Below are 27,530 nucleotides of genomic sequence, written 5' to 3' on the forward strand. Positions count from 1 at the left end.
TCTTGAAAGCACCTCACTTCAAAAATACTGCTTGCTTTTTCACATATCAACATGTAACGTATTTATTCCAGGAAAAAAGAAAGTCCAGACCTCACCCATGTGTGTTTTGAAAGAAGAAAAAGGAAATTAACAAAACAAAAATTCATACACAAAACTTTCACAAGCCCCTTTTCTTGATTGTGATAAATGGGGAAAAAAAAATTTCTTTCTTATTTGGATCATATTCTTCTTGGGGGGAAGTGGAGGAAGTAAATGCAAGATATATTGTATATAGTAAATAGGATGAGTAAATCCCAATATATACTAAAGCAAACAAGCAAGCAAATTCAGATTATTATTCTTTCCCTTTCTTCCTCAAGGGAAGTTTTACGGGACATTTCCCCATTAAATTTTAATTTCAATTATAACTTTTAAATAATTTTTATTGCAGCCAAAACATTGTTCAAAAACATTTTTCACAAAATAAACTATGATATATACACAACACTTTAAGTTAAAGGGCATAAGTTTACATTTTTTGGCAGGTTCTGTTAAACAAAATGGAAATTGTGTAACTTTAGTACTTGGAGAAACTCAAGTTTCTCATTTTGGTACAAATGTTTTGTGTCCCCCTTCACTCTAACCATACCTAAAGTGGTTAAATAAACTAACATTAATACATAAAATCTCACTGTTTTCTGTTATGTTCTGATTCTAGACAGAATTTTTCAAATGCTTCTTCAATTTCTGGATCCATCTCATCATCAATCTCATCAAAATACCTGAAGAGAAAAAAAAATTACCAGCAGTGTTAAGTTTACATACAGATTTTCAGAGCCAGCACTGTTTTAGAATTTGTGTAGAAGTTAAGAATAAAACGAAGTTTTATAAATGACTGGTATTTACATTTTTCTAAAGGGAAATAAAAGGAAAAAATAATGGGTACTAGGAAAACAAATAAACAGAAACCTCAAAGCAGCACAGATATGTTCAAATACCTACCATGTTTGCCACCTTTTTAGATCATCTTATGCTGCCCAGTTTAAAAGACAGAAATAGTTTCCAAGATGATAGAAAATGCAGTAATGCAATCCACACTTCCCAAAATTTAATAATGCATCTCTACTGGTCCAATTACAAAAAACCATAATTACTAACATATTAGTGTCATTTTGATTGGTCAACATCCTAGTTCAAAGACAGAATACATTAATACAGAAACCCTGCATTCCTGTTTACTGATATGTAAAAGAAGGCCATAGAAAGTGTGTAAGAAAAGTTTTTTTGCTTCAAAGTGTTGTATATCGAGAAAGCAGTCTACATATTTCTCATTTGTTCCTTTATTCTTGCAGAGTGTAGCCTTCAGAAGAAAGAGCCTTCACACAGAACCCTCCACCCTGATGTGGTCATGAGAAATAGCTGACAGAGAATCAGCAGACATTTGTCTAAGCTTTTCTTAAGCTTTCAACAAAGGTTACAGTCACCATGTTTGAAGGTTGACTCAGAGCATTCTACGTATGACTCTTAGGATTTGCTGTGTTTTTAAACTTATGTCTGTGTTCAATATGTATTTTTTCTTCTAAAGAGGTTCACATTGGTCTTTTTTTTTTCTTTAGTATGAGCTTTTTGATTTCTGATGACATCTCTAATATATCTTCCAATGTTCTTGACATTTCCCTCAGCTAGATACATACTGAAAGTTTTCTAATTTACGAAATAAATACTGATCCAGGTCTGCACTCTTATCATGCATAAAAACAACACTGAAAATGTTCTTGTGTGTCAAATCATGGTCTGGAAGTCCTCTTTTGTGAGCATAAAGCTCAGAGCAATTTATTTTAGACCATATTTCTCCTACTTATTTTACATATTTCTTTCTTATAAACTGGTGCCAAAAAGCCAGGCTATATTCTCCACTATTGCTTCCCCTTTGGCCATTAGGTTGCTTTTCTTCTTTTCTTCCTGTACAGGAATACTGAGTAGCCCTCCAATTGAAGGGAATAGTCCTTAGGCTGAAGAGAGAAAGTTAACACTTTCTCCCTTTTAAAGACACTGGAAATTCAGTAATCATCTCTTGCTGGGATGTTAATGCACAACAGTCAAACAAATTTAGGTTGCCTTACTACAAACACTTGAAGGCTTGGTGCTTCATTTTGCTTGCAAATTTTTTCTTAAGTGCAGAAGTATGTTTGTACATGTGCATAAACATCTGATATGTAATTACCATACTCAGTAGAATAAACATGAAATAGGTTTCAAACTGGCATGATTAAAAACCAATTTTGATCTGAACAAATACTGTAGAACTAAATAACAATTACATTATTTAGTTCCATTTTTGTCAGCATTGGAATCCTAAATCTGAACAATCACAGCATCACAGTAAAAATAACTATTATTAAAAAAAAAACATCACTAAAAAAGAAAACATACAGCTCTCCAGGTCCTGACAGATCTGCTCCATTTTCTTCATAATATGGAAACAAATCCTCTCTTTCAAGCAGCTCTTGGTATTTTTCTTGATAATCTGGCAAAGTAAAAATGAGAATGAGTAACATATAAGTCTAGTCTGCTAAATTAACAGAAATGTATAAAGTTTGAAAATTGGTTGGTTAATGAAATCATAAAAGGCAGGAAACATATAAACAGGAAAAGATCCTTCTGCAGTGTTTTCTCAGGACATGAATGGCTGTCTACAAATAATGCCTAACTTCCTATAGAACTGTAAAAATTGTGACAGATGTCTTTACCTCAAATGAGGTTATACCACATTGTGCTCAGATTACAGATACGGAGACCAAGGATTTTGAATTGATTTTGATACTAACAATGGACAAACAAAAGAAGACTTGAATAGTTCTGGCTTTCTTGAAAGGTCAGATGCTGTGGACTACTGAAGAAGTTCTTCTGACCTGTGAGCTCAAATGCACAGTTTCCATTTCAAACACCTACCTTCTTTAACACAGAATAAATCACGGGGTCTACTAAACCAGGGATTCAAGCAGAATTTTGTCTTTTAAGCTGAATAGGTTTTAGACTCTCAAAAATAACATTTTATGTTATTCAACAGGCTGTAAACTTAATTACAACTTTTTAAAAAAGATTGAGAAGACAGGCAAGCTAAATTTGTGCCCTACCTGGGTCTGCTGCAGTGAAAGGAACGCCATCAGAAGTGTAAAATGTTGGTTCATTCTAAAAATAAAGTCATCAAGAAAGTTATATGTATTCACAGAGAAAGATTTATGGTTTCAAGTAATGCAATTGTTGATGGATCAAACCAAATTCACATGAAATTAAGGAACTGAAACGTCCATACATTCTTACCATAAAATAGTTCGGGTCGTTTTCAGGGGTAGCTTCTGCATGTGGAGTTGTTCCATGAACTCTACCCCAGTTACTAGATCGCAGTTCTACTAGTTTCAGAAGCATGTGTTTCACATCTCTGAAATAGAGAAACACTACAAAAGTTAGAATTTGTGCCAAGCAAGAAATTTGGCTTCTCTTACTGTGGAAATACAAGATAGTTAAATCCATCCAAAAAAACAAGTTCAAGAAGAATAAAATTTGTCCGTTATGTAGATAATTTTGAATTCAATTTTACAACTGCAAGTCTAGATGATGTGTGTGTCAGTTCCGAGATATTCACCCTCTCCATTTCCTCTGCTGTTAAGTAAGGAGCTCCTATGAAAGAGGAAATTGCTGTAGTTTTTACTGAGATAACACAACTTGCAGTACAAGTTGAAGAACACAATCCTTTTTGATAAAAGGATTAATACTGGGGAAAAAAGGGAGTTGATATTCAGATTTTATTTTAGCTATCTATTCTATGGTCCTAACTTTAGTCTTCTTCATCATAAGGAAATGTTTTAGTCAAATGTAAGAACTAATGCCCCCAGTACATTAGATATCAACACCCATTTAATCCCTAAAATAAGAGAAGATTCCTTCTTTTAAGCTAGTCTATGGAGAAGAGTTATCATGAAAGAATACATAAATTAATAAATTTTCCAGTTATTTTCCCAGCTGAAATGGATGCCAAATTGATTTTTACCTTTTTTCTTCTTTTATATAGTCTCTGTATTCTTTACATGTATATTTGTAGTGCTGTAGCCTATTACAGTACTTTCAGCTAGCATTTCATCTACTATGTTAGATAGAAAGATAGCAGCTCCAAGTCAATGGTCCAAGGTTAGATTCTCTGGGAAGCCAAAGTTGAAACCAGCTCTCCCAAACACATTTTCATAAGCAAAGTTTAGTTCCTGTCTGAGGAGGAGAGGAATTCAGAAAGGGTTGCTCTGGGGGGAATTACCTCACCACTTATGTCTCAACCTGGAGATCCTTATCAGTTATGCTAATTTGCTAAATGTACAGAAATTGTATACACATTATGCTGGGTGTGCATCTTCAGCACTTTTCCACCTAGTGAGTTCAGCACCTAAGGATCCTTCTAAGATAACCCCTTTTTGTCACCTAACCATGTCTGGCTCATGATTTTAGGACCAACGAGAAGCATCAAAATTAGTTTGTTGTTCTGTGTCTTTGAAGCCTCAGCTTGTGCCGTCTATTTTGGTTCCTGAAGCAAAAATTTCCTCATCCTCTTGGGCGCAGCTCAATTACAACCCACAGATGGTATGAGCCACTCTTGGCCTACCTCCATATGGCAAGAGATCAGTGTCTGAGCCCTCTACAGGTTTTTAGTAAGTTTGCAAGAAGCTGAGGATGAAGCAGAATCAGATAACCTCATGCATACAGGTGGTTTTATGACAATTTTATGATTATAGTCAACCACTAATTTATTACTAATACATTAGTCAACCACTCATTTTTTTCCAGATTAAAGCTAAGACCTTGCCAAAAAGGTGTGCTCTCCAGAAAGAAAACCAAACAAAAAACAACAAAGTATATTTCATTTTGCCTTTACATTTATAGTAATTTATATGTATTTAATACAGCTACATATTTAGTACTTTTTGTATGTATTTAAGCCTGTTCTATTTAAAATTAAAAGTATAAACTATGAGATATTGCCCCGATTTCCTCTTTGTATATTCTTGCTTTAAGAGCCTAAAGCACTTGCCGAAGATTTTGTGACCTAATAGGTTAAAAAAAAGCAACTGAACAGTGGAACTTGAATCTCTATTGAAAACTAAAATACAAAAAACCCCACTCCAAAACAAAATCAACCCAACTGCCAAAAAAGCCACATTATCCTTCAACTGAAAAACACTTTTTATTTTTTTAACATGGAAAATTACCTACACACATCACATTAATTTTCATAAATATAAGTTTCAAAGATAATTTTTTCATTATAGTTGAAGATTTTTTAAGGTGTTCCTTTTTCATATAAACAAAACACTGCACATAAATTTATCTTCTCACCTGCTACAGTTTGCATCCAACACAACATTTTCAATTCTCTGAATAATTTCTTCCATATCATTTTTTCCTTTTTCTTTCCAGGCATCTTCTAAAACGGAACCGGTCAACTAAAGAAAACAGATTAGTATTTTTTTTTAAGAAAATTAGAAATTCTTAATAAACAGTCAACAAGAGATCCTGTAATGATTCATGACACTTGGACTACCCGATGGCTGACACTTCCAGCTGTATCTCTTTGCTAAACAGATGAATAGACCTCATAAATAGTTTATTTTAAACTACAGACAGTATAGGAGCTCTGTGTCCAATATTTATGTAACCTAGAAGTTCACAGCCACTTGTTTCAGTCTTGAAATATGATTTTGAAACAACTCTTCAGTGACATTAGTCAGATCTTACTTGATTTAAGTACATACTACCATCATTTATTTCCTTTAAATCTTATTTTTGCAGTGGATTCCAGCAGTTTATACAACAGGGAATACTTTATTGAGCTTTAGAAATACTTCAGTCAACTTGACCAGCATCACACATGCCAGAGAATTTCTTCTGGGTATATATAAAGGAGACTAGAATTATCTGAAGAAGCCAACCTGAACTTTAATCTATAAAAGTGTACAAGGCTAAAGCTGCTTCCAGGAAAGCTTCAGCAGGAGTCAGTCTAGAACAGCTGTGAATGAAAGCTTTTTGCTACAAGAATAGGTAATTCATTGTCCAATAATTGCACAGGAGGAGTTAAATCAGAAAAAAAAAATTAGTTTGCCACTAATAGCAGTCTCCTCAGCATAAATATTACATATTCAAAACCACCTGGAATGGCACTTGATGATACAAAGGGATAAAATCCCAAGAGAAAGGAAGTATATTGGTCAGCCCCAAGAGAAAGGAAGTATATTGGTCAGCCTTTACTTGAATTCGCAGTATTCTACAGTGGTCTCACTTTAATCCTGGATAATTAGGAAATAGCAGCAAGATTACTTAAAAATAAACATATTGCACAGCAAACAGAGAAAACCTCTATTACTGTATTAAATGGGAAAGACAAAATGACACATTTATTGCTTCAGTAGTAAAACCAAGGTTTCATGAGGCAGCCCAGTCTAGCTGCATATATATTCAACATTTGAGATACTATAAACATCAGAAAACACTTGCATGAAAAAACAGAGTCTCTTTTCTGTAACACATTTTAGATATAGCAATGTGTCATAAAACAATTTAAATTACTGGTTTTCTTCTTCTTTACTGCACTGTAAAGCTTCCTGATTTGTATATTGCTGCTTAAAAAGGTTCTTCAATGAGCCTTGCCTCAGGGAAGCACTGCCAACATAAGGACTGACCATAGGAGTGAATGTGCTCTTTGAGTACAATCTCACACTTGCTGTGAAGCAACCTCCTTAAACATCCAAACTTCAAATGAAGGTTTTAAATTACAAATGTCTCTCTTCCCTACTCTATGATATCAAAAGAAGCTGTCAGAAATGAAATTCAAGATAGAACAGGCTGAGAAGCAGTGGAGTATGAGGAAGGGTAAAGAATGAAAAAAAAAAACCAAGCCAACCAAAAATCTTCAGAAAAATACTGTTTAGCATTTAACTTTCATTCCTAATGTAAACTGTTTTCCCAACTACAAGTATAATGATACCTACTGAAGATAAGAGTTTCTCCAACAAAGAGGCTAATGTTTTATAAGAAAATGTATGGGCTATGAGCAAAGAGGTTTATTTCCAACATGAAAGAGAAATCTATGTATTTCTATAATAGTAATGACACAGACAGCACAGAATTAAGTAAGAGATATTAAGAACCTTTTGCCACAAAAAGTGGTGGACTCCAACAACCACGTGTTCTTCAGAACACAGAGCATTACCTAAGATCTCACAATTCATTCAAACTGGTTACAGTTTTCTCCCACACCAGAAGCAGCAAAATGAGATCTAGAGGAAGCATTTACTCATTTGCACCTTAACTTCAGTTCTATTGCTCATTTGTACACAAATGGCCTTGTATTTATTTATAGAGCATCTTGTTACTTTTTTTACTGGCTCAATTTCCTAGTGGTACTAAGGAAAACAAAAAAAGTAGTTTGCTCTGCTAATGCTGTAATGCATAAACCCCTATAAATACTTTCTCACTTGTAATTTACCCTACTATTCCCTATAAACTAGGGAATAAATAAACTATTCCCTATATTAAAGTTTAAAAAGACTGATTTTTTTTTCTTTTAAAATTACTGTCTCACCTTCAGCAGTTTCACTGCACATATCAAATTACTGTCCAAAGGATTAGAGAAGAGCGCATTCAGTAATTCCCGAAGACCTTCTTGAAGAATTTCTGCCCGTGTAACCTGTCCCTTTGTTCCTTTAATCTGTAAAACATAATCAAAACACCCCCCCCCCCCCCCATAATAATTAAAATACTCAAGTTTTAGAAATTATTTTTGGCACATTTTCTTTCTTGAATGCTGTATTATTTGATTTATGATCAACATAGTTGACATCTATATGCCAAATACTGTAACCATTTTAGAACACCAACTTTCAAGGAATCATAGAATGGATTGGGTTGGAAGGGACCTTAAACATCATCTAGGTCATCACCTACCTCAATCTGCTGGCCATACATCTGATGCATGTTAGGTTGAGGTCCTCATCCACTAACACCCAAAACTCTTCTTAGCAGAGCTGAGACTGATTCTCCACCCAGCCTGTATTTGTGCCTGGCCCAGATGAGTACCTTGCACTTTACCTTCTTTCCATGGTTCCACCTCCCAAGCCTGTCTTGGTCCTTATGGGTAGCATCCCTTCATGCCAGCACATTGACTGCACCACACAGCTCAGTGTCAGTGGAAAACTTACTCTGAGTAATCTCCTTGCAATTCTGGCATAACAATGGAGGTCTAGAATTTTGTTTCTCTGCTAACAAATTGCTAAGAAAAGCTACCAAATGCCTGCCTAATGGCCCAAAAAAATACCAAATTTCCAGAACTTCATGCTCTTTTCCACACTGCATTACATATTCTTTACAGCAATGGTAGCTTAGTTTTAGAAAGCAGTCTTTATATAATTAAAAAAAAATACAGACAATGGTTTAAAACCAAATGGTATACTCCAAGAAATATGGTATACTCCATACAAATAGACAACTTCCCCCATTCCAAAGTCTTTGAAAATCTTCATTTTTTTTTCTAGCAAGTGAAATGCAGATTTCAAGGACCACTTACAGTCCAGAAATGGAAGAGTAAGAGAAGGAATTTCCCCATGCCAGCAGAAACTTTTTACAGTGTTTGTTTAAATCAAACCACTGAAACAATCAAGCCAAATGTGTATTTTTAACTACACTACAGCAGGAAGTGAACTTGGTAAATGCACTGGCATAAAAAAAAAAAAAAATTGTACACATTTTTGTACATATCACAGATACAGAAAAGAAATCTAAATACAAGATTGCATACTTCATGCATCAGCCAATGACTAAACCATCAGCAGAAGTATCTTTAATAGTCTGCATTTTTAATTCCTCATTTTGAAGATTTTTCACACCTGCTTCAAAGGTTTGTAAACACTTCTTATTAGTACGTGAATACTGAATTACATACTGAATTGATTCTGATCTACTTCTGCTAGGCATTTAATAACATTTAATATGTTGGTTCAGTATAGGCAGCTAAAGAAAATAAAAGCTTCATTTCAAAGATGTTTGTGGTTGCCTCTTCCCACAAATTCTTACACTTTCATTTTTATACATTTCTCTTCTAATGATCTAATCCTTTTTTGTTTATATGTTTCTTGGACATATGCATTATAATGAAGCTGTTGTAAAGTTCTTTTACTTTACTGTCCTCTGCCTTTAGAAAAGCACCTCAGATTACAGTCCACTTCAGTATTTACCTACACAAAGCAAAAAAAGAGCCACATGACAGCCAACTTTCTTCTTACCTCTAAGTTAAGATAAAGTTCAGCTAAGAACAACACAAAGGCATGAAATTGTTTTCTAGTAGTCTCATCCCCTTTGGTAGCTTCATCTCTGTTTTCATACTCTGTTCGACACCTGTAAAAATTAAAACACAATTACATCATCTGTAGTCATTCCAACATATGTAACACGTTACTAATTTAAAGGAACGCTAAGAACTTATGAACCACATGAAAACCATTACATGCTGAATGCTGGGATGTATGATCCGTGAAGGGAACAAGAGGCCTTCAAGAAGAAACAGTGGATTTGCATCCTTTTAGAGAAACACATATGATTACATGATTACGTCTTTAAGCACTGAGATATCTGATGCGGCAAAATAAAATAACTTAAAACATGTAAAAATTAATACAGTTACATGATTTATACAACTGAATATGGGTCTAGGATGGGCAACAGTAACACAGGCAGCCAATTCCCAAAGAAATGAAGTAGACATGTTCCCCTCTTCAGGGTGCTTACCACATTGTCTTAGATGCCTTTACACTTATTGTTGCCATGTTAAGTGACAGTGATACATAATTCATGACACCCAGCTGAGCAGTGTTAAGTGACACTGTAGAGGGAAGGGATGGCACACAAGAAGGACCTTGACAGGTTTGAGTGGGGCCTTGTGCAAATCATGCCAAGTGCAAGGTTCTGTATATGGGTCAGGGCAATCCCAAGCGTTAAGAACAGCTTAGACAGGGAAGTGGTTGAGAACAGTCCTTCCAAGAAGGACTTGGGGTGTTGGGTGATGAGATGATCAATGTGACAGCACATACTTGAAGCCCAGAAAGCCAATTGTATCCAGCATTCAGAGCCCCGTGAGCAGCAGGTGAATGAGTGTGATCTGCCCCTCTGCTCTGCTCTGGTGGAACCACCTGGAGCACTGTATCCAGAGCTGGGGTCCTCTGAACAAGGAGGACACAGACATATTGAGACCAGAGAAGGCCTCTAAGTTGACCATAGGGCCTTAGCATCTCTCCTATGGTGTCCAAGATTAAAAAAAAACCAAAAAAAACCCCCAAACGTTTTCCTATTTACCATCTGAGTAGGAGTTGCCTTGGGGCAGTTTTCCTTATCTGCTGTTAATAGCCCCATCAATGCCTTGCCACATGACTCAGAGATAACACTGTCCAGGAGCAGGTGATTAAGGACACACCTCCTGACTCATAATGACCCACTGTGAGATGCTCTGCCCAGGGGGGAGGAGCTAGGCATTCCAACCTGGATAAAACTGGGGATTTCTAGACAGAGGGGCAGCCTTTTCACAGGTTCTCCGAGAAGACACAGCAACTACATCTGCCATCCCAAGAGGACTGCAGCTACTCCAATTTGGACTGCTACCAGCACGCTGGCCAGGTTGTATTCTGACTTTGTCAGTAGTCTTCCCCTTTGTATTATTGCATGTATTTTTGTCCTTTTTTCCCCCTTTTCCCAATAAATTGCATTTCTGACTTGGAGTCTCTCACTGGTTTTGCTTTCAAACCAGAACATATGGGCACAGGCTGAGAGAGCTGGGACTGCTCAGTGGGAAGCACAGAAGGCATTAGTGACACCTTGTAGCACCTTCCAGTACTTAAAAGGGGCCAACAAGAGGGTGGGAGAAGGACTTTTTACATGGGCATGTAGTGACAGGACAAAGGGGAATGGCTTCAAACTAGCAAAGGACAGGTTTAGAGTAGATGTTGGGAAGAACTTTTTTTACTGTTAGTGTGGTGAGACACCAAAACAAGTTCCCATAGCAGCTGTGGATGCCCCATCCCTGTGTTTAAAGCCAGGCTGTATGGGGCTCTAAGCAACCTTGTCTAGTGGAAGGTTCCCTGCCCATTGCAGAGGTGCAGGGGTTTGGAACTATATGATTCTTAAGGTCTCTTCCAACTTAAATAATTCTATGATTCTGTAATTTAAATATAAATACAAAAATAGGATTAATATAGTATGGCAGTGAAGTAATTTTTCTAGTATTTAGGAACTGTGCAAAAAATACACCAGTTTACCTAACAGTACAAAACAAAATTAAAAAATATGTGAGATAGAAGGAAACCCAGACAAATTTTAATGTATTCTGAATGATTGTGTAATGGATTGAGAAAAAGTGGAGAAACTGAAAAATCTTAAAGAGTTGAAATACAAAACTTCAGGTAGAAACTTTGTTGAGAAACAGAAGATGACCTCTCTTTGGTCACATTATTAGGTTGTTTATCTGCACACACCCCCCCACTCCCAGTTTTATCCATATTAGCAAGCAAAACATCAGCAACTTTAAATTAGTAGGTTCAAGGTGCTAACATTAATGTTATCCATTGGCTTTTCTTCAAAACCAAGAACCAGAAAATGCAACATTAACAGGGATTTTCTTTCATGTTCAAGTAAGACACTGTTAAAAAAAAAATCATAACCAATGATTTTAAAAGAAAAAACAAAACAAACAAACAACAACAAAAAATAATAGAGAACAACAAAAAAAAAGAGAGAAAAATTAGTGTTTTCTGTTTCTCCATGCCCTGGTTTTATCTTCACAGTGTTTGCACTACATCAAGGACTCTTCTGCTTCTCACCCCAGCCCACTAGCAAAGAGGCTGGGGTGAAGATGAGGGGAGACACAGCTGACCCCACAGCTATTCTATCCCATGTGGCCTCACGCTCAGCATATAAACCAGGGAGAAAGCTGCCTGGGGGCTGCTGCTCAGGAACTGTCTGGGCATTATGGGTGACGAGCAATTGCATGGTGTGTTTCTTGTCTGGTATATGCTAATTCTTTTATCACTGTTATTATATTCAGATCCTTTTCTATCCTAATAAAATATCTTTATCTCAACCCATTAATTTTATTTTTTCTGCCCCCAAATCTCTTGCCTATCTCATTGGAGGGGTGGGGGAATTGAGTGAGGGGCTGCAAGCTGTTTAGCTACCTGCCAGGTTAAACCATAACATTCCACTCATGACAAAAGACCACTAGAATGCACTACAGTAAAAGTTTATCACACTTTTGCTGGACTAAGTAAAAACTTTTCAAACAAGAGGCAAACCTGAAGCTTAGAAAGCCAGATGTATTTAAACAAAAAATAAAGACAAAATTCTAAGAATTCTGAAGTGTCCAGACAGTACTCCTTCAAATGTCACGCAGTAATATTTGAGAGGATACATAACAATTTAAAAATGTTGCATGTCAACTACAAAGTCTAATCATTATTAAGCTGCAGTCCCCAGAAATCTGCAGCAATTGAAGAAATTTATCCTACTGAACTTTATACAACTATTTCATAGATACATAGTCAGTTAGCCTATCAATGAATAAACCTTACACACAAATTCCAGCTAAAAACCAAAAGCACTAATTAAAAAACCACAATTAAGTAAGTACTGGTAAGAATCAAAGGACAAGGACAGTACCCATATGTGCATTTAGTATACTTTTAAAGTAGATTAACTTTCCAATTTGCACTATTCTGGGGACAAGTCTAATATACTCAGTTCAAAAGATCCCACAGAACTTCAAATGGAGTCTTATTTTTATGTTTAAAAATATTAAAATATTTTAAGATGCCTGTGTTCAATACCCAGCATGTACCTGTGTTTTGATACTCCTCAATCTCTGTTACAGTGCACTTGGGCTATGGTTTTCCACTTTCAGGGACCCCTGTGACTGGAATCAGATAAACAGGGTCCCCTCCTTCCTGCTCCGATGGGGTCGGCGGAGAGCCAGAAAGCCCTCCCTGTCCAGAGCCTAGATAAGGCCATGTCCCTTCCTGTTCGCTCCCCCTTTTCCCCCCTCATCTCATGGATTAAACAGCTTGGAGAACCACATTGGGGAATTGGAGCCTCTTTTGCTTCTTTGCCCATCTCCAGATTCACCTTCCCTCAAGGCCTTGTAAATCTGGGCCAGTCTAGTAATTTGGGGGGCTGCGAGGGGAGGTGCATCAAATCTCTACTACTATTTTAAATAGTACCTCTTTGTATGCAAGAAAGAATTAACACACAAACCAGAAGGATGCAGCTGAAGAGAATGAGGCTTAAAGTGACTGATACTGACCTTTGAAGCAGCAACTGTCGGAAGTTCCCACTTTGTGGACTAATGGTTAGGTGGTGAGATAGATAGTTACACAACCGTGCTCCCATGTAAGAAAAATTTGGCACAGAGGTGGCCTTCCAAAATAAAAATGGTAAAATATATTATTTATAAAACTAATGATTAGGCTATCAGAAAATACTTTCAAAAGCTTTTTTGAAATGCATGCTTAATTAATGTTGATCAGACAACTCAAGAGCAGAAAATGAATGATTAATAATTATTATTTGCCAAGTTCACTTTTGTATAGCTTCAGCATGTTGCTATATGGATTTATATGTTATATTAAGCAGAACTTAAAAGTTCCTTATACTGTGATTCTGTGGCTCTAGGAAAAAAACCACCATTATGCCATGTGCCTTCATGTAATTTTACTTCTGCACTGTGACCTACAACAGAAGAGTGTCTCAAAGTCACATACAGACTGCTTATACAAAAAAAACAACACTGGACATTAAGGCACTTTTTCAAGAACACATACTGTCTCAAGGAGCAATGTGTATATTCAAAAAACATCATAAAATGTTGTCTTCTTTCAGTCTACGGGCTATTTATTCCACAATCTTTTTTTGCCATGGCTAATACCCAACGAAAGAGTGTAAGAACATAGCAAATAAAGAGAAATACTTTCTCCCATACATGCTCCAGCAATCTGAAGAATTGCAAACTTTTGAATCAGAAAGTAAGACTAAACCATTACAATTAATAGCTCTTGGTGTGTCCTTTTTTTCTAAAACAAGTCCTGTTACTGCTGAACATCTATACCTATGTCATCTGAAAAAAGATGGTAGGAATGATATTGTGTAAAAAATCTTATGTTTTAATCTGATAATTCAAACTTCAAAGAGGTGGAAATTTATTTTGTTCACTCATTTTCAAGCCTCCTCTATCAACACCTGAATTTCATATTATTTCTCAGATGCAGTTTCAGTGAAAAGAAGTTCTGCTGCAAATAACTTCACCAGCTCTGCCCAAAAGAAAATGAGGATACTAAGAACTCAGTAAATTTCTACTTTGGCTTTATAATCTGTGAATATTTTTTTTACATTTTGATAATCTATCAGTGCTACAGATATGTTTGCATGTTTGAGCTGTTCCAACATATTTGAAAAAAAAGTCTTGTTTATGCAATTATATCTAGCTACCTCTTACAGGTAGAGAAAAAGACATAATTCTACTATGTGCATAGAGTTGTTGGAAAGAAATTAAGTGTCTTTGGAAGATACAACAAGTTTAAGTAATTAAGATGGACAAATGGAATTCACTTTCCAGTAAGGGGCATGTGAACTACCCAAATAGACTTTGATGCTGTGGTTCAATCAGTTGCTCTAAATAGAAGAGGTACTCCTTTTTTATAATGTGAGCCTTTAAAATTTTTTTTCCTAACCAAAAAAACCCAACAAAACAAACAAACAAAACCCCCCCCCAAAAAATCCAAAAAACCCCAACCCAACAAACTCCCAGCAAACAAAAATTTTAACATCCAAATATATACACAAATTCTTCAAATCTCATCTGTATTTTTAAAAAATTATCTTCCTTATTAGTTGGTCTGTACTTGTGGTTGCACTAAACATTGAAATAACTATATTTTAGATATTATGATCTGGCATATTATTATCTCCCTATATCTTCCTAATAATCAACTATTACATTGCAAAATCATATTATTGGAACAATTATTGCTGGTAACACTACTTTATCTCCAATTCAAAAAAGTCACAATCTAAGCATGAAGGCTAATCTACCAAACACGTATCTTGAGAAACTGTAGCTGCTCTAACAGGAACAATCCACTGCATTAATTAGACAACAGTAAAGGTTCTTTAACTATAACTTCAGTGTCCAGCTTTTGGAAGGCAGAAGAACTGACACTTCACTCTGTTCAGACGTAAATAAGAATGTACGTATATAATTACTATTTATAGACAGGCTAAGATACTCTACACAGAGGTGATGGGAAGATCCTACAGGATGTGGGTTTATTTTCTTCCAGTAGATTTCCTTTACAAACTTAGGATCTGTAAATCTGTTTTGTTGGGTCACAATTGTATCACTGAAGCAGATGCTTGTAAGTTTCAGCAGTTTTAATTGCTTTGAGAAAAACCAGGCGACACATGCTTGAGCCTCTGCTCAAGACAGAAGAATCATTAAGTGTAGTTGGCTTTGCTTAGACACTATGTTAGTCTGACACACCAGATATCTAAAATTAGATGCTTTTAGATACTAGCATAGCTTTTTGGCATTAAGCTTTATTTTTCATGTAACTTTTTAATGTAAATTTTTCAGACTAACATTGAACTTCTGAGTTGAGGAAGTCACTGTAAACCTTAATGCTGAGCTTGTTTTTAAAGGGGGATAGAGAGGAAGAGGCAACATTAAAGACTTCTATTCAATGTGAGTCAATGTATTTAAAATACAGGAAGTTAAAAATCCTATTTTTCCCCCCTTCCAACAAACTATCCTCCATGGGTTCAAATAAAGAATGGGAAAATGATGCTGCCAAATGCAGCACAGGTGATAATCATGTCTAACTAAACTGGTCTCAATTAAATTTGCATTAATTCTGTATAATAATGAGAAACCTGAGACCCTACAGTTCTGTACAACCAGTCATTCCACTTCTACATACACCAGATTAAAATATTCTGCAGGTACCTTCAATTAAATAAAACTCTGATTTTTACTCTTATTCAAGGCAGAACTTGAAAGCAACAAACCTATGAAAGACACCCAACAAAATAAAGAGCAAGCCAGAAGCATGGCTTCCTTTTCTACAGTGAGCCCAAAAGACAGAAAGAGCAGCTCATTTGCTAAGCAACACATATTAAGCTGTTCTTTCCAATGGCTCCCCCAATTAGTGCAGAGTTCAGCTCAAGGTCTTTGTCCTCATTTCCATGCCATCAATGTGACTGGACCTAGTTACTCTTAGAGGAGCTTTCCTTTTCTCCAGTTATGCTTTTCTGAAATAGGTATATTTCAAATAAGGAAAAAATCCTGTCAGTAAAGAAGTACTTCCCAAAGGATGGTGTGTACAGTAGGTATGGATTTAATTTTTTAAAATACTAAGGAATCTTGGGACTATGAAGATTTTTTTTTTCACAAGAGAATAAAAATGTACAGTATTGCATAAGTTTCTTCAATCTTTACTAACAAAAATTAAAATACAACTTCTTTTAATTAAGTACCATAATTTCAGCTGTAGTATTTATCCAGGAGATACAAACACACAACAAATCTAAGCTAACATTTCAACTTACTAAGCAAAATCCTTCCCTATATATTTCAGTCTAAAAGGAAAAAAAATATCAAATAATAAAAATACTATGTTGTACAATTATGTAACAAATACTGGAATTACTATTTTGAACACTGGGTAACAGAGGCATAATGTCCATCTTGTAATACATTACCTGCTGATAGACAAGTTCAACAAGTTCTTGTAAAGCTTCATCTGCAATAACCCAGCCATTCAGTGTTTCAGCAAACTGTTCTATTTCCGTTTCAAAACAACCTGGTTGCTCCGTGAGGTGATTTAGGAAGTCTTGTACATATTCTGCCAGGGTCAGATAGCCATCACATCTATCTTCAAAGGAAGAATCCTGTAGAAGTCAAAGAATATGCCAAGTACTTAAAAACAAGTACTTGAATAATTTTTACACCTTCTGTCTCCAGAAATAACCATACCGCCCTTAGTTTTGAGTCTTTGTATGCTTGATAGAGATGTTTATTACACAGTTCACTTCAACATTTTTACAGAGCATAGACCTCAAGATCTCCTGGAGTGTAGACTTCAGAAGCCTCTTGTAGACCAGTCACCTTAAGAACCAGGCAAAATATTTTTACAGACATTAGGGTCTCCCAGTAAAATACTTAAAAAGATGGATTAAAAAGAAATAATTTTCCCAAGTTGGTTGCAAGATTAACTAACAAACAAAGTAAGTTTATCTGTTAAGGGCAGAACTACCAAACTGAGGCTCAAAACGCATTCCTGGTGTGGACACTAACTGTATTACGGATTTATAACTGGAGAAGGAAAAAAAATTGGAAAATTTGAAACAAAGTATTTTGGGCTTAGATAGTGTGTATAATGCTCCAAAAATATGCAGAAAGGAGAGTAATTAGAGAAATACAATAAATACATAGTACTGTTCCCATGTAAGAAGTATAATCAGAAAAATTGCTATTTTAAAGACAGAGTATTTGCATCTCTTGGCAAAAGATTAAAGACTACAAACCATGAAATGAAACTATTCAAATTGAATTGCATTAATTTACAGCTACTGAGCCTTAAAACCAGACAAGACAGTAAACACACTTGCTCTCTAAACAGAGGAGGGGCTATCCACTATCACTTTATTGATATTTATGCTCCCACTGACGGAAAAGAAGAACACCGATTTTGTCCATTCAGAAATGAATCTATGTGAGAGCATCTAAAGTCAGTATTGTTCCAGATGATTATAATGCAGGTATATGAAGGGAATAGCAAAGAAAGCAGCATACTTAGTGATGTCACTAGTAGCAACACAGTCCAAATAAATCATTTTATCACACTACACAAAAGGTTGTGTAAAGCACCTCATATATTTCAGAAATGCAAGAAGGAGCCTGAAGTGGCACTTTTTACAAATGACTTACAATTAGCAATTCAAGCCATAAGAGTAACAAAGAAAATCAGAGTTCTCAACTGTTCCACCATTTAAAAACACTTAAAGTGTATCTACAGTAAAGCTGAGCTAAAATGATAAAGCACTTTTCCTTTACTTTGTGTACATAAATATATCAACAAGGATTATAACTATATTCTCCCACTCCCCCTTCTACTCCCCTACTAGGGATTTTTCATTACTTCGTCTTCTAAATGCCTAACTCTCCTCTACTGAGAAGCAATATGGATCTGTGAAAAATTCCTAGCTGGGTATGAACTATGAGAAAGACAAGATACACATTGTTGAAAATCACATCCTGATATTAATTTCATGACTCGTAAAAAATGTGTGGGTAAAAAAAGCAGACTTTCCAAAATCATTCAGACATGTCATAAGTTAGTGAGGTGGGGCATACATCAGTGTAACAAAAGTAAAAATAGAATGATTTCCTATAGTTAAGTAGGAGATATGCTGGTTAATAACACTAAAGACTAAATAATTTAATGTTGCCCACAAGAAATAGGAAAAAAAATATGGGTTTATGGAAATAAAGGCAAATTATTACTACATAAAGCCTTTGACGACCTGAGGACTGGAGCACGGGCACTCCAGAGGTCTTTCTAACCTAAAGTTTTCCATTCTAATGACTTGGAGCTTACAAATCCAAAAAGTAAATGCTAACAGGCCTATGTATGACCTGCTACATACTCTTCTTCACTAAAGAAAATCAATATTTATAAGGCAATTTCAAACAGTCCAGTTGGAGTTGTGTACAATAAATTTAAAACTAGTTTGCTTCACAGAGCTATTACATTACTGTGCAGCTACTGCAGCTTAATCACATACAGCTGAACTAGCATCTCTGCAAACAACCTGTCTGAAAACTCTTTAGCCCGACTGCAGAGCATGCAATTGCTGTAGCTAGCAAAAGAAGCTGCTCCTTCTGACAGCTGTCAGATTGTTGCAAGATCCCCCTTTAGCAGAGAGGAGCTATCTTCCTCTCATACTCACTTGACAAGAATCCAGTCTTGGAGAACATTCTTGTGTTGTAAGGGATTCCAGTATCATTTGGAATACTGGTGTCCCTGTTGTATACTCTTATTTTCAGTTTGTAATTAAGAGGCTAAACACAGAGAACTAAACTCTGTACCATATTCATCTACCTGTACTAAATAAGCTACTTCAAAACATGTCTAGGTTTCAATAAGTATGCCAGAGAACTGAACAAATGGGAGAGAAAAATGAGTACTTTAGAAATTCAGAAATATACAACTTTATTAGAATTATTTATAACTGATACTTTAAAAACTAACTAAATTTAGCCCAATAACTTCTAGACATAAAGTACTTTCATGTCTCCTTGTCAGATTTTAAAATTTAACATAAACATAGAACCACACGGTGTATCAACCCAAGGCAAACAAAGCAAATGGCCCATGATAATTTTTCAAGAGGAGTTGGCCTGTAAGATTACACATCACTACAAAGTTATAATGTAAAGTCACAAAAGACAACCAGAAATTTTCTGTTAATTTCAATAATTACTCCAACAAGCCAGTGCTCCAATTTCTTTCTCTAATCTTTGATAGCTATAGGATGGGATCCTGGCTTATTCACAACTGAAGAGTAACTGATGAAAAGGTTATAGATTTGACTTCTTTTATTATGTGTCAGTTCATAAGTTTACATATAGAAGAGTAGCAGGCTAAATTGGTACTAAAACTCCTCTGATTTACATAAAGAAAAACAAAGTCTGTAGCAAATATTCATGAGACAAATATGCTTAGTCAGTTTCTGTGTATGTACTGATTGCCATTTTCCTTTATCTAGTAAATTCACATTTCCACTTATGAACTTAGTCACTAATAATTTATCATTGATTTGATTTTTCTTCATATTTCTTAGCAACAAGGTTTTTTCCCTTCAGTTACATGAACTCAACAGGTTTCCAACAAAATTATTGCAAACCCAAGTACAAAAAGACTGTTGCATATACAAAAGCACCTATTCATGCTGAATGAGGTTAAGTGGCACTCTCGTACTTGGTCTTCTGATGGAAATTACTGAAGTTAAAAAAGAAAAAAGCAGGAGAAAAGGATTGTGGAATCCTAAAATAACAAAAATCTCACTCCTAAAGCTATGAAGTAAGAACATCATTATGCCCATCTGATGGGGTGACAGCCATATTATTATCATACAGCCATTCCAAGGAACAAATCTGGTGTTTCCTACTGGCAATTCAAACCTACCTAGTCACTAGTTCTGCTGCAGACAGCTACAATTTCCATGGGCTGGATTCTCTATGCAAACAGTGAATTCCATGGAGGCCTTTCTTTAAAGTCCTGGTAAAGTTTTTCTGAAAATTCTAGTAAACCTTGTAAGCTTGTACTCCTTAAACCATCTTCACAGGTAATTGATAGTTTTGAGCATCAAAAACTGGAAAGACTGGATATTAACTGACCAAATAGCAAATGCTACATGGACACACAGTAATTATAATGGTGCACAATCAAACAAGAAATCAACACTGTTTCTAAAATAATAAATGTTATTTTGCTATTGCAAAACAACTGTGAATTTTATGAGAGAAATACTATATTTCAGGTCTAAAAATTCAGGGTTCTTCATAAATGAAAGCTATAAAGTACTAATTTTAGGCAAAAAAAGTTTCTCAAAACTTTGTTTTGATTCAAATTTTAAACTCATGGGCAAAATCAGTGTAACTGTAATGCGTGCTGATTTTTTTATTTTTATGACAAGTGAGCCCAGTTTATAAAATTCCTTCAGTTACTAAATTAGAAAACTAACAGATTTTGTAATAGTAAAGAATGAAAGAAAAATACCACTGTTTTATGTGTGTCATATTCTAATTAGATTAAAGTCCCTGCAACATGTTTTGCTAACATTTTCAGAGGTAGTTTTATTAATAGATGAATCACATTCATAGCATATTCCAACAACATAGCAACCAGGAACTCCCACACGCTTGTGTGTTTTTGCAAAACATCTGAGAAGCACCATTGTTGGCATTGAAACTTTGCAGTTTCAAGAGTGCACTATGTATCCCACGCCAAAGGTTGTTTGGGTTTTCTCTTTGCCTTGAAACTGAAACACTTTATTTATAGAAAACATGTAATCAGTGCTGGGGCAAAGTAGTTATTTTTTCAACTAGATTTTCAATTCACCAAAGCAAGTTCACATTGGCATCGCTAAAAGTTGTATGTTGGCTTTGGGGTTTATTATGCAGGAGAGTAATTATATTCAGTAAAAAGCAAAGCTGGTAACACTAAGGTAACATCAATTTTACTGGTGAGGAAAAGATTTCAAAATACCAAACCACCATAATCAGCATTCAAATGAAATTTTTCTACCAGTTATCAAAAAACAATTTGATTCAGCAGCCCTTTTTTTTTTTAATCACCTGATTGTATTTGTAAAAGTTCCCACCTGTTTAGATATAGTACTAGAATTTGACTGTTTGCATAACAAAAGGATATGCCAAGAATTCACAGAGATCTGCCCTGGAGTAGAATTACTGAACCAGTAACATGGAAGACAATGGAACAGAAATAGAAGTACCAGCTTTTATTACATGATGCATCTACAAATTGATCTGAGTCTGTGTGGAAATATATTTCTTACTAGGAGTGTTGGTAGGTAACTAGCAGGAATGAGTCTACCACTTTTTTTGACCTTTGGTGATACAACACCACTGATGACACATGATGGTACACTAGCTTAGGCAGTCATGACAAGTGGTACCTGTGACACAGGAAATTCAGGAAGGCCAAAGCCTGTGCTAAGAAAAGCTAAAGTTCAAGATTTCTTTCCCAAGCTTTCTTCAAAAACCTGTAAATTCTGGATAAAAGTGGTTATGCTTTCATTTAAAATGCAGTACAGATATACCTACAACAGAGGTGGTCACCAAAAACAGCTTACTCTCATGTTGAATGTATCCAATGCCTGTGAAAAAGGAATATGGTTATCTGCAGCAAGCTTTGGCAAAATATTCCACAGCAGAGGCTCTCATGTACATCATATTATTCACCCATTAACACTTAACATCCTAGCTGCAACTCTGGAGGCTATAATCTGAATTTTTGCAATCTCTTCAGCAAATACAGAATTCAAATTATCTGACATAAAAGATTTCAAGAAAATATTATTAATTTGAGTACAAGTAAATTGGCACACATTAAAGAATGAAGTTAAAACACTCACTGTGAAATTCTGATTGAAGTTCTGGTTGTACCCCGATGGATAAAATTCAGGTGCTTTAGCAGACAAGTTTGATGTTGCTACAGGATCCACAGCCAACTGAGGTTCAGCCATTTTTGGTCCAGAATCAGTAACTGAAACTTTATCTTGTGATCCAGGCGGAATTCCCGTCTTTTGCAGTTGCTCTGAAAAGTTTTTGTTAACAGCTTCTCTTAGAAATCACTAAATTAGTATGTATTCACACAGAGTAAACACTTTTTTTTACTAAAAGTATGGTTTTACTATAAATATACTTCCTTTAAATACATAGGCTGTATTGTTTATTCTTAGGTATGGATATTAATTTAGGCACACTCCACATGTCTTTCTACATGATAGAAAGTAAGCAGTTCTCCTGTGCAGGTGAACAAAACAAAACAAAACAAAACAAAACAAAAAAAAAACCAAAACAACACGGGGAAAAAACCCTTATTTTCCATGTAAACACATTGTCTAAGAGTTAACCTAAACAACTAGTAAATCTGCTTACAGTACATTTGATTATCCTGTGATTTTTCATAGATTTTAGATACAAATACAAGATACATCTGTCAGGTCAATAAATGACAGACATCACTAATTTTTACCAACAATTATTTTCAACAAAATTCTCAAGGACATTGGGCTATTGTTGTTCTTATATACCATTTGCCAAAACATCCAATTGAAGTGTTTTTAAAACACTGTCTTCCAAATTCTCTTTACAGACTAGCTCATAAGTTTATTGAAAACAGAACCTGACACCTACCTGAAAAAGCTGACCAACAAACATTGCTTTGTGTTATTGTTGGGTTTATTTTTTTGCAAATAGGCTGGAATTCTTCAATAGGGGGAAGGCTGAGACCATCTGCAGTCAGATTAACAGATGGATTAAAAGCACACTCAGATGTGGGGGCACAAAAGGGGGAAAGGACAGAGAGTATTGCAAGCAGCTGCAATACAACATCACACCTTTACCTGATCCAGGTCCGTAACCCAGTATGCTGGTTTCAGCTGGGATTGAGTTAATTTTCTTCTTGATAGCTAGTACAGTACTATGTCTTGGATTCAGTATGAGGAAAGTGTCGATTACATGAGTTTCCCATGCTCTGATGGTGAGCAGATGCACAAGAAGAAGGGAGGCAGCAAAGACTGGGCAGCTGACCTGAACTGGCCAAAGGGATAATCCATACCACAGAATGTGACGTTCAGTATATAAACTGGGGAGGGAGCTGGCCAGTAATTGTCAATTGTTGCTGAGGGACAGGCTGGGCATTGGTCAGCAGGTGGTGAGCGACTGCACCGTGCATTATATGATTCTCTTTGGTTTTCTCTCTCTTACCCCTCTCTAGTCATGCAGCTGTCCGCCGGCCCCCAGGGCTCACCACGCTGGCCCGGCCTCAGCGCGGTGCACGCAACGCACACCGGGAACAGGACCACGCTCCCGAGGGCAGATGCCGGTGCCCCTGCGGCGGGCGGAGAGCCGCGCAGCTGCCCCGCGAAAAGAGCGAGCGGGGAAAGCAGCTCGTACCTGCCATCCCGGTGCCCAGGGGCGCCGTCTTCGGAGGCCGCAATGGTTCCTGCTGCGGGAAGAGGCCGCCCGGCTGGTGCTGCTGCTCCTCGGCCGAGCCCGAGCCGCGGGACGCGCTGCCCGCGGGCCGGGCCCCGCCGCCTCTCTCCGGCGCGGCGTACCCGCGGCCCCGGCCGGCACCCGGCACTCGGTCGAAACTCTCCGACATGCTGAGGCCGGGCGGCTCGGGCGCTCATGGGAGGGAGGAGCGGAGCGGAGCCGGGGCGGGCAGAACGCGGGTCCGCCCCGGCTCCGCACTTTCGGTTTCACCCCCGCACAGCGTCGCGATGGCCGCGCCCGCCCAGAGCCCGCGGCAGCCTGGAAACGGCGTTTCCAAAGGCACCGTATTCCCTGCGACTGCATCTCCACGGTAACGAGAGGGGCGAGGTGACCGTGCCAGGGCCAAGGCTTCACTACAACAGGAAACCTGCAGCCACAGGTGCATCACGCCACGCTGTGCATACACAGCTGTTTCTACCAGAAAGGCATGGGAAAACTACAGGCGAAATTCTAAATTTAATCCCATAAAGTTAAGCCTCCAACGTGACCATATTATTGTACGGTTAGGGCTACTTAATAGAACTATATTTGTTCAGAAAAATATATTTTCATTTATAATTTGCGCATGATGTGATAACAATTGCTCTTCTGATTTAATGTTTAACAACCACCTTCCACACCAATAGTAACCAACTGAAGAACATGGTCCATGTAATTAGTATTTCCTAATATTATCACATAAACTGAGAACGGTTCAACTCACATGTCCATTTACAATCTAATGAATCTACTCTTCAATTTCAGTCCAAAGTCTTGCTCTCATTGTTTTGCAAACTCTGTATCACAATCAGCTTTCAAGATGAGGAGGGCAAGTGTAATCTGGTGTGCTACAAATACATCTCAGCTGATCCTGCTATGGAGTTTATATTTTGTCTCCCTGAACAGTCTGGTCTGTGCTGTCCTTGCCACTTGTTCCTGCCACAGGAAAAATCAAAAGATTGTGTGGCACTGGGTCCAGCTCCATTTACTGCTCATGAAGGGGTGAAAAAAAATAAGCAAGTATGTATGAAAATTATGAAAAATATCAGAATAGTGTTGTCTTGTATCTAAAAAAAATCCAATTGGATTGTAAAATGATGCCTTTAGAAGTCAAGTTTCTATTGGGTTTATTATTACATGCTACCATTTTCAAATATTACTAGGGGAGGGGTAGGGTATAAAATACTTGTTAGCTCCCCAAGGCATGAATTGGACTGATTTTTGGCAAGATAAAAAGGTGGCTGGACATTAAAGGTGTCATAAGTTAAAATTAATGAGGCTCCTGGGGAAACTGTTCCTAGGCAACCCTTCTGGAAATATAGAATTGTAAACTAATTATACTCTGCAACTGGAATGTGAGCTGATGCAGGATGTTTTGAATGAGTTGTAAAAAAAAAAAAAAAATATTTTACTTGTGTAAACCATTGTCAAAACTAATTTCAGTAGTATTACCAATTCTTTAAAGATCAAAAACCAGCTCCTAAATTTCTACATTAAAAATATTCATTGTTCTTTTGTTATATCAGTTCCAGTTTTAATGCCTATATTATGACCTCTGTCCACATCTGTAGACTTTGGCTTACCAGGAGGAGAATGAAAACCTTACATTAATGTGAAGATGAAAACTGAAGTTCTCCACCATTATATACTGTGATCACTTTTGAATATGCCAATCTTTCAAGTTAGCAAATCTCACTCTTTATGGTTTGTCTCTAAGAGGAACTGAATGCCTTAAGTTATTGAACAAGACAAGTTTTCACCTTTGGACATAAATGTGAGTTCTTTACACTTAGCAGACATTTTATATTATATTAATTTAATAATCATTTGGCAACTACTTACCGTTTAAACTGGAATGTGATCCCAAATCCATATTTTTTCTTACAGATGCACTACTTAAGCTTGCATGAGCACAGGGAAGTTTGGTTGGGAACCCAATTTCCTCTCCCCAGTGTAGACACCTAAAACAAAATAAAGAAAAATAATCAGGTGGTTAATTCTAAAATAACAAGCCCCAAATACTACGTACAACAGTACACCCCTTTAGACTGCTTAACATTATGTTTAGCAGGTTTTGGCCTGAGTAGCTGAAGTCCTGTGAATTACTTCAAGCCTCTGAGACCACACAGCAGAACCCCAGAGATCACTAAACTAGGCAGACCTAACCTAAGCACCCAATGACTGGATTGAAACTTTCACCAAATACAATTATGAACACTTCTAGGAAGCCACTAGGAGTTCCCTGCTTTGTCCCAAGTGTCTTACCTCAAATCTAAAACTCAGCTCAGAACCAAACCCACACACACCTTCAGTGCCTGGTGCCAAGAAGCCGTACACTGTAACCTTATCACTATTCAGAACACAGGCATTTTAACAGAAAATTGGCATTTGCTCTATTTTTTTTAAACGCTGATAACATATTTCTAACTAGAAAAAAAAAAAAAAAGGAGAGGGCTGGGTCTAGCTTTTGAAGTGTAATTTTTGTTAATAGTTGGAATTATTCCAATCACTACCATACTAATGAGGCATTTTATTGTAGGAGTCAATGGTTATTGAGCCCAAAACATAAAGCACAGGCATAATCTGTAGCTCTAAAGCTCTACAGATTTCACACAAGCTTATTTAAAAGCACAGTAATGAACATTTAGTAGTAGAGAATCCTATTAATTGTTTTCAGGATAACTCTCATGTTTTCAGTGCTTAACTTTACCTGCTAAGTCACCATTTACAAGTCTGGAAGCTATGTGACATCTCCAGCAAAATGCAGTTTGCATGAGCAACTACACAGACTTAAGTAATCTAAAAAAAAAAAAAAAAAAAAAACACCCCAAAAAACACCCAAACCAAAATACGCCTCATACATGGAACCCACAGATCGTGTGAAGTAAGGCAACATATGCAGGACTGTGTGAAGACAGTGTATGGAGGCAATGGGCAGTGTGGCTGGCTGTCCTCTGGATCTGCCTCTCCAACCCCATGTGCTCTTCACCCAGCCTTGTATTATTTCAACAGCTATAGAATCACAGGAGCGCAGAATCGATTAAGTTGGAGAATACCGCTGAGATCATCGAGTCCAGTCTATGAGCACGACAACCAGACCGTGGCACTGAGTGCCACGTTCAGCCTTTCCTTAAACACCCCCAGGGACGCTGACTGCACCACCTCCCTGGGCAGCCCATCCCGACATCTATTCACACTTTCTGTGAAGAAATTTCTCCTTATGTCCAAAGTGGACACAGCTCCCCATTTTCTGTTCCCGCGCCTACCACTCCGACACCTGGCTGCTTTATCACACATTTTAAGAAGTAACAATAACGAAGAGGACACCACTTACGTGTAATGGCGTTAGCCCCACGTCCAACACGCGCGTTTCGGCGCGTCCCCTCTGCAGCCCCGACCGTCGCCTCCCCGCCGCGGCCAGCCACGGCAGCTCGGCGCGGTTATGCCGCTCTCCGCCGCCGGCGGGCTCGGCCAGGACGCGGCAGCGCCGCCACCGCCCCTCAGACGCCGCGTGACGCGGCCGCCCGACCCCCGCGCGCCCCTCAGTCCTTCCGGGTTGGCGGCGCGGGCCCGTCCCGGCCCCGCCCCAAGGTCGGTCGGAGCCGCGGCGGCGGTACCGTGCGGGGCTGCGGCGGTGCGA

General features: G+C 37.3%; 2 protein-coding genes across 3 annotated transcripts in view; one reads left to right on the forward strand and one right to left on the reverse strand.

Annotated features, from left to right (window-relative positions):
• Positions 1-31: 31 nt before the first annotated feature.
• Positions 32-27,405, reverse strand: PAIP1 (poly(A) binding protein interacting protein 1). Of its 2 annotated transcripts, XM_012577634.5 has the most exons (12): positions 27,225-27,405; positions 25,733-25,851; positions 22,267-22,448; positions 16,807-16,995; positions 13,358-13,470; positions 9,300-9,411; positions 7,604-7,729; positions 5,362-5,468; positions 3,304-3,421; positions 3,117-3,171; positions 2,413-2,506; positions 32-761 (listed from the first exon to the last, which is right to left on the reverse strand). In XM_012577634.5, the coding sequence occupies exons 2-12, from the start codon at positions 25,761-25,763 to the stop codon at positions 668-670; spliced, it is 1,221 nt and encodes a 406-aa protein (XP_012433088.1). In that variant the 5' UTR covers positions 25,764-25,851; positions 27,225-27,405; the 3' UTR covers positions 32-667. The 2 variants fall into 2 exon arrangements, with proteins under 2 accessions (XP_012433088.1, XP_012433087.1); XM_012577633.5 differs by lacking the exons at positions 25,733-25,851; positions 27,225-27,405 and adding an exon at positions 23,813-24,080.
• Positions 27,402-27,530, forward strand: part of NNT (nicotinamide nucleotide transhydrogenase) — a 43,033-nt gene continuing 42,904 nt past the window's right edge. Inside the window, exon 1 of the mRNA XM_072921831.1 lies at positions 27,402-27,481. The gene's annotated coding sequence lies outside the window, so the exon portion shown is untranslated. The remainder of the gene's footprint in view (positions 27,482-27,530) is intronic.

Source organism: Taeniopygia guttata, chromosome Z, assembly GCF_048771995.1.
Source record: "Taeniopygia guttata chromosome Z, bTaeGut7.mat, whole genome shotgun sequence".
Lineage (NCBI taxonomy): Eukaryota > Metazoa > Chordata > Aves > Passeriformes > Estrildidae > Taeniopygia > Taeniopygia guttata.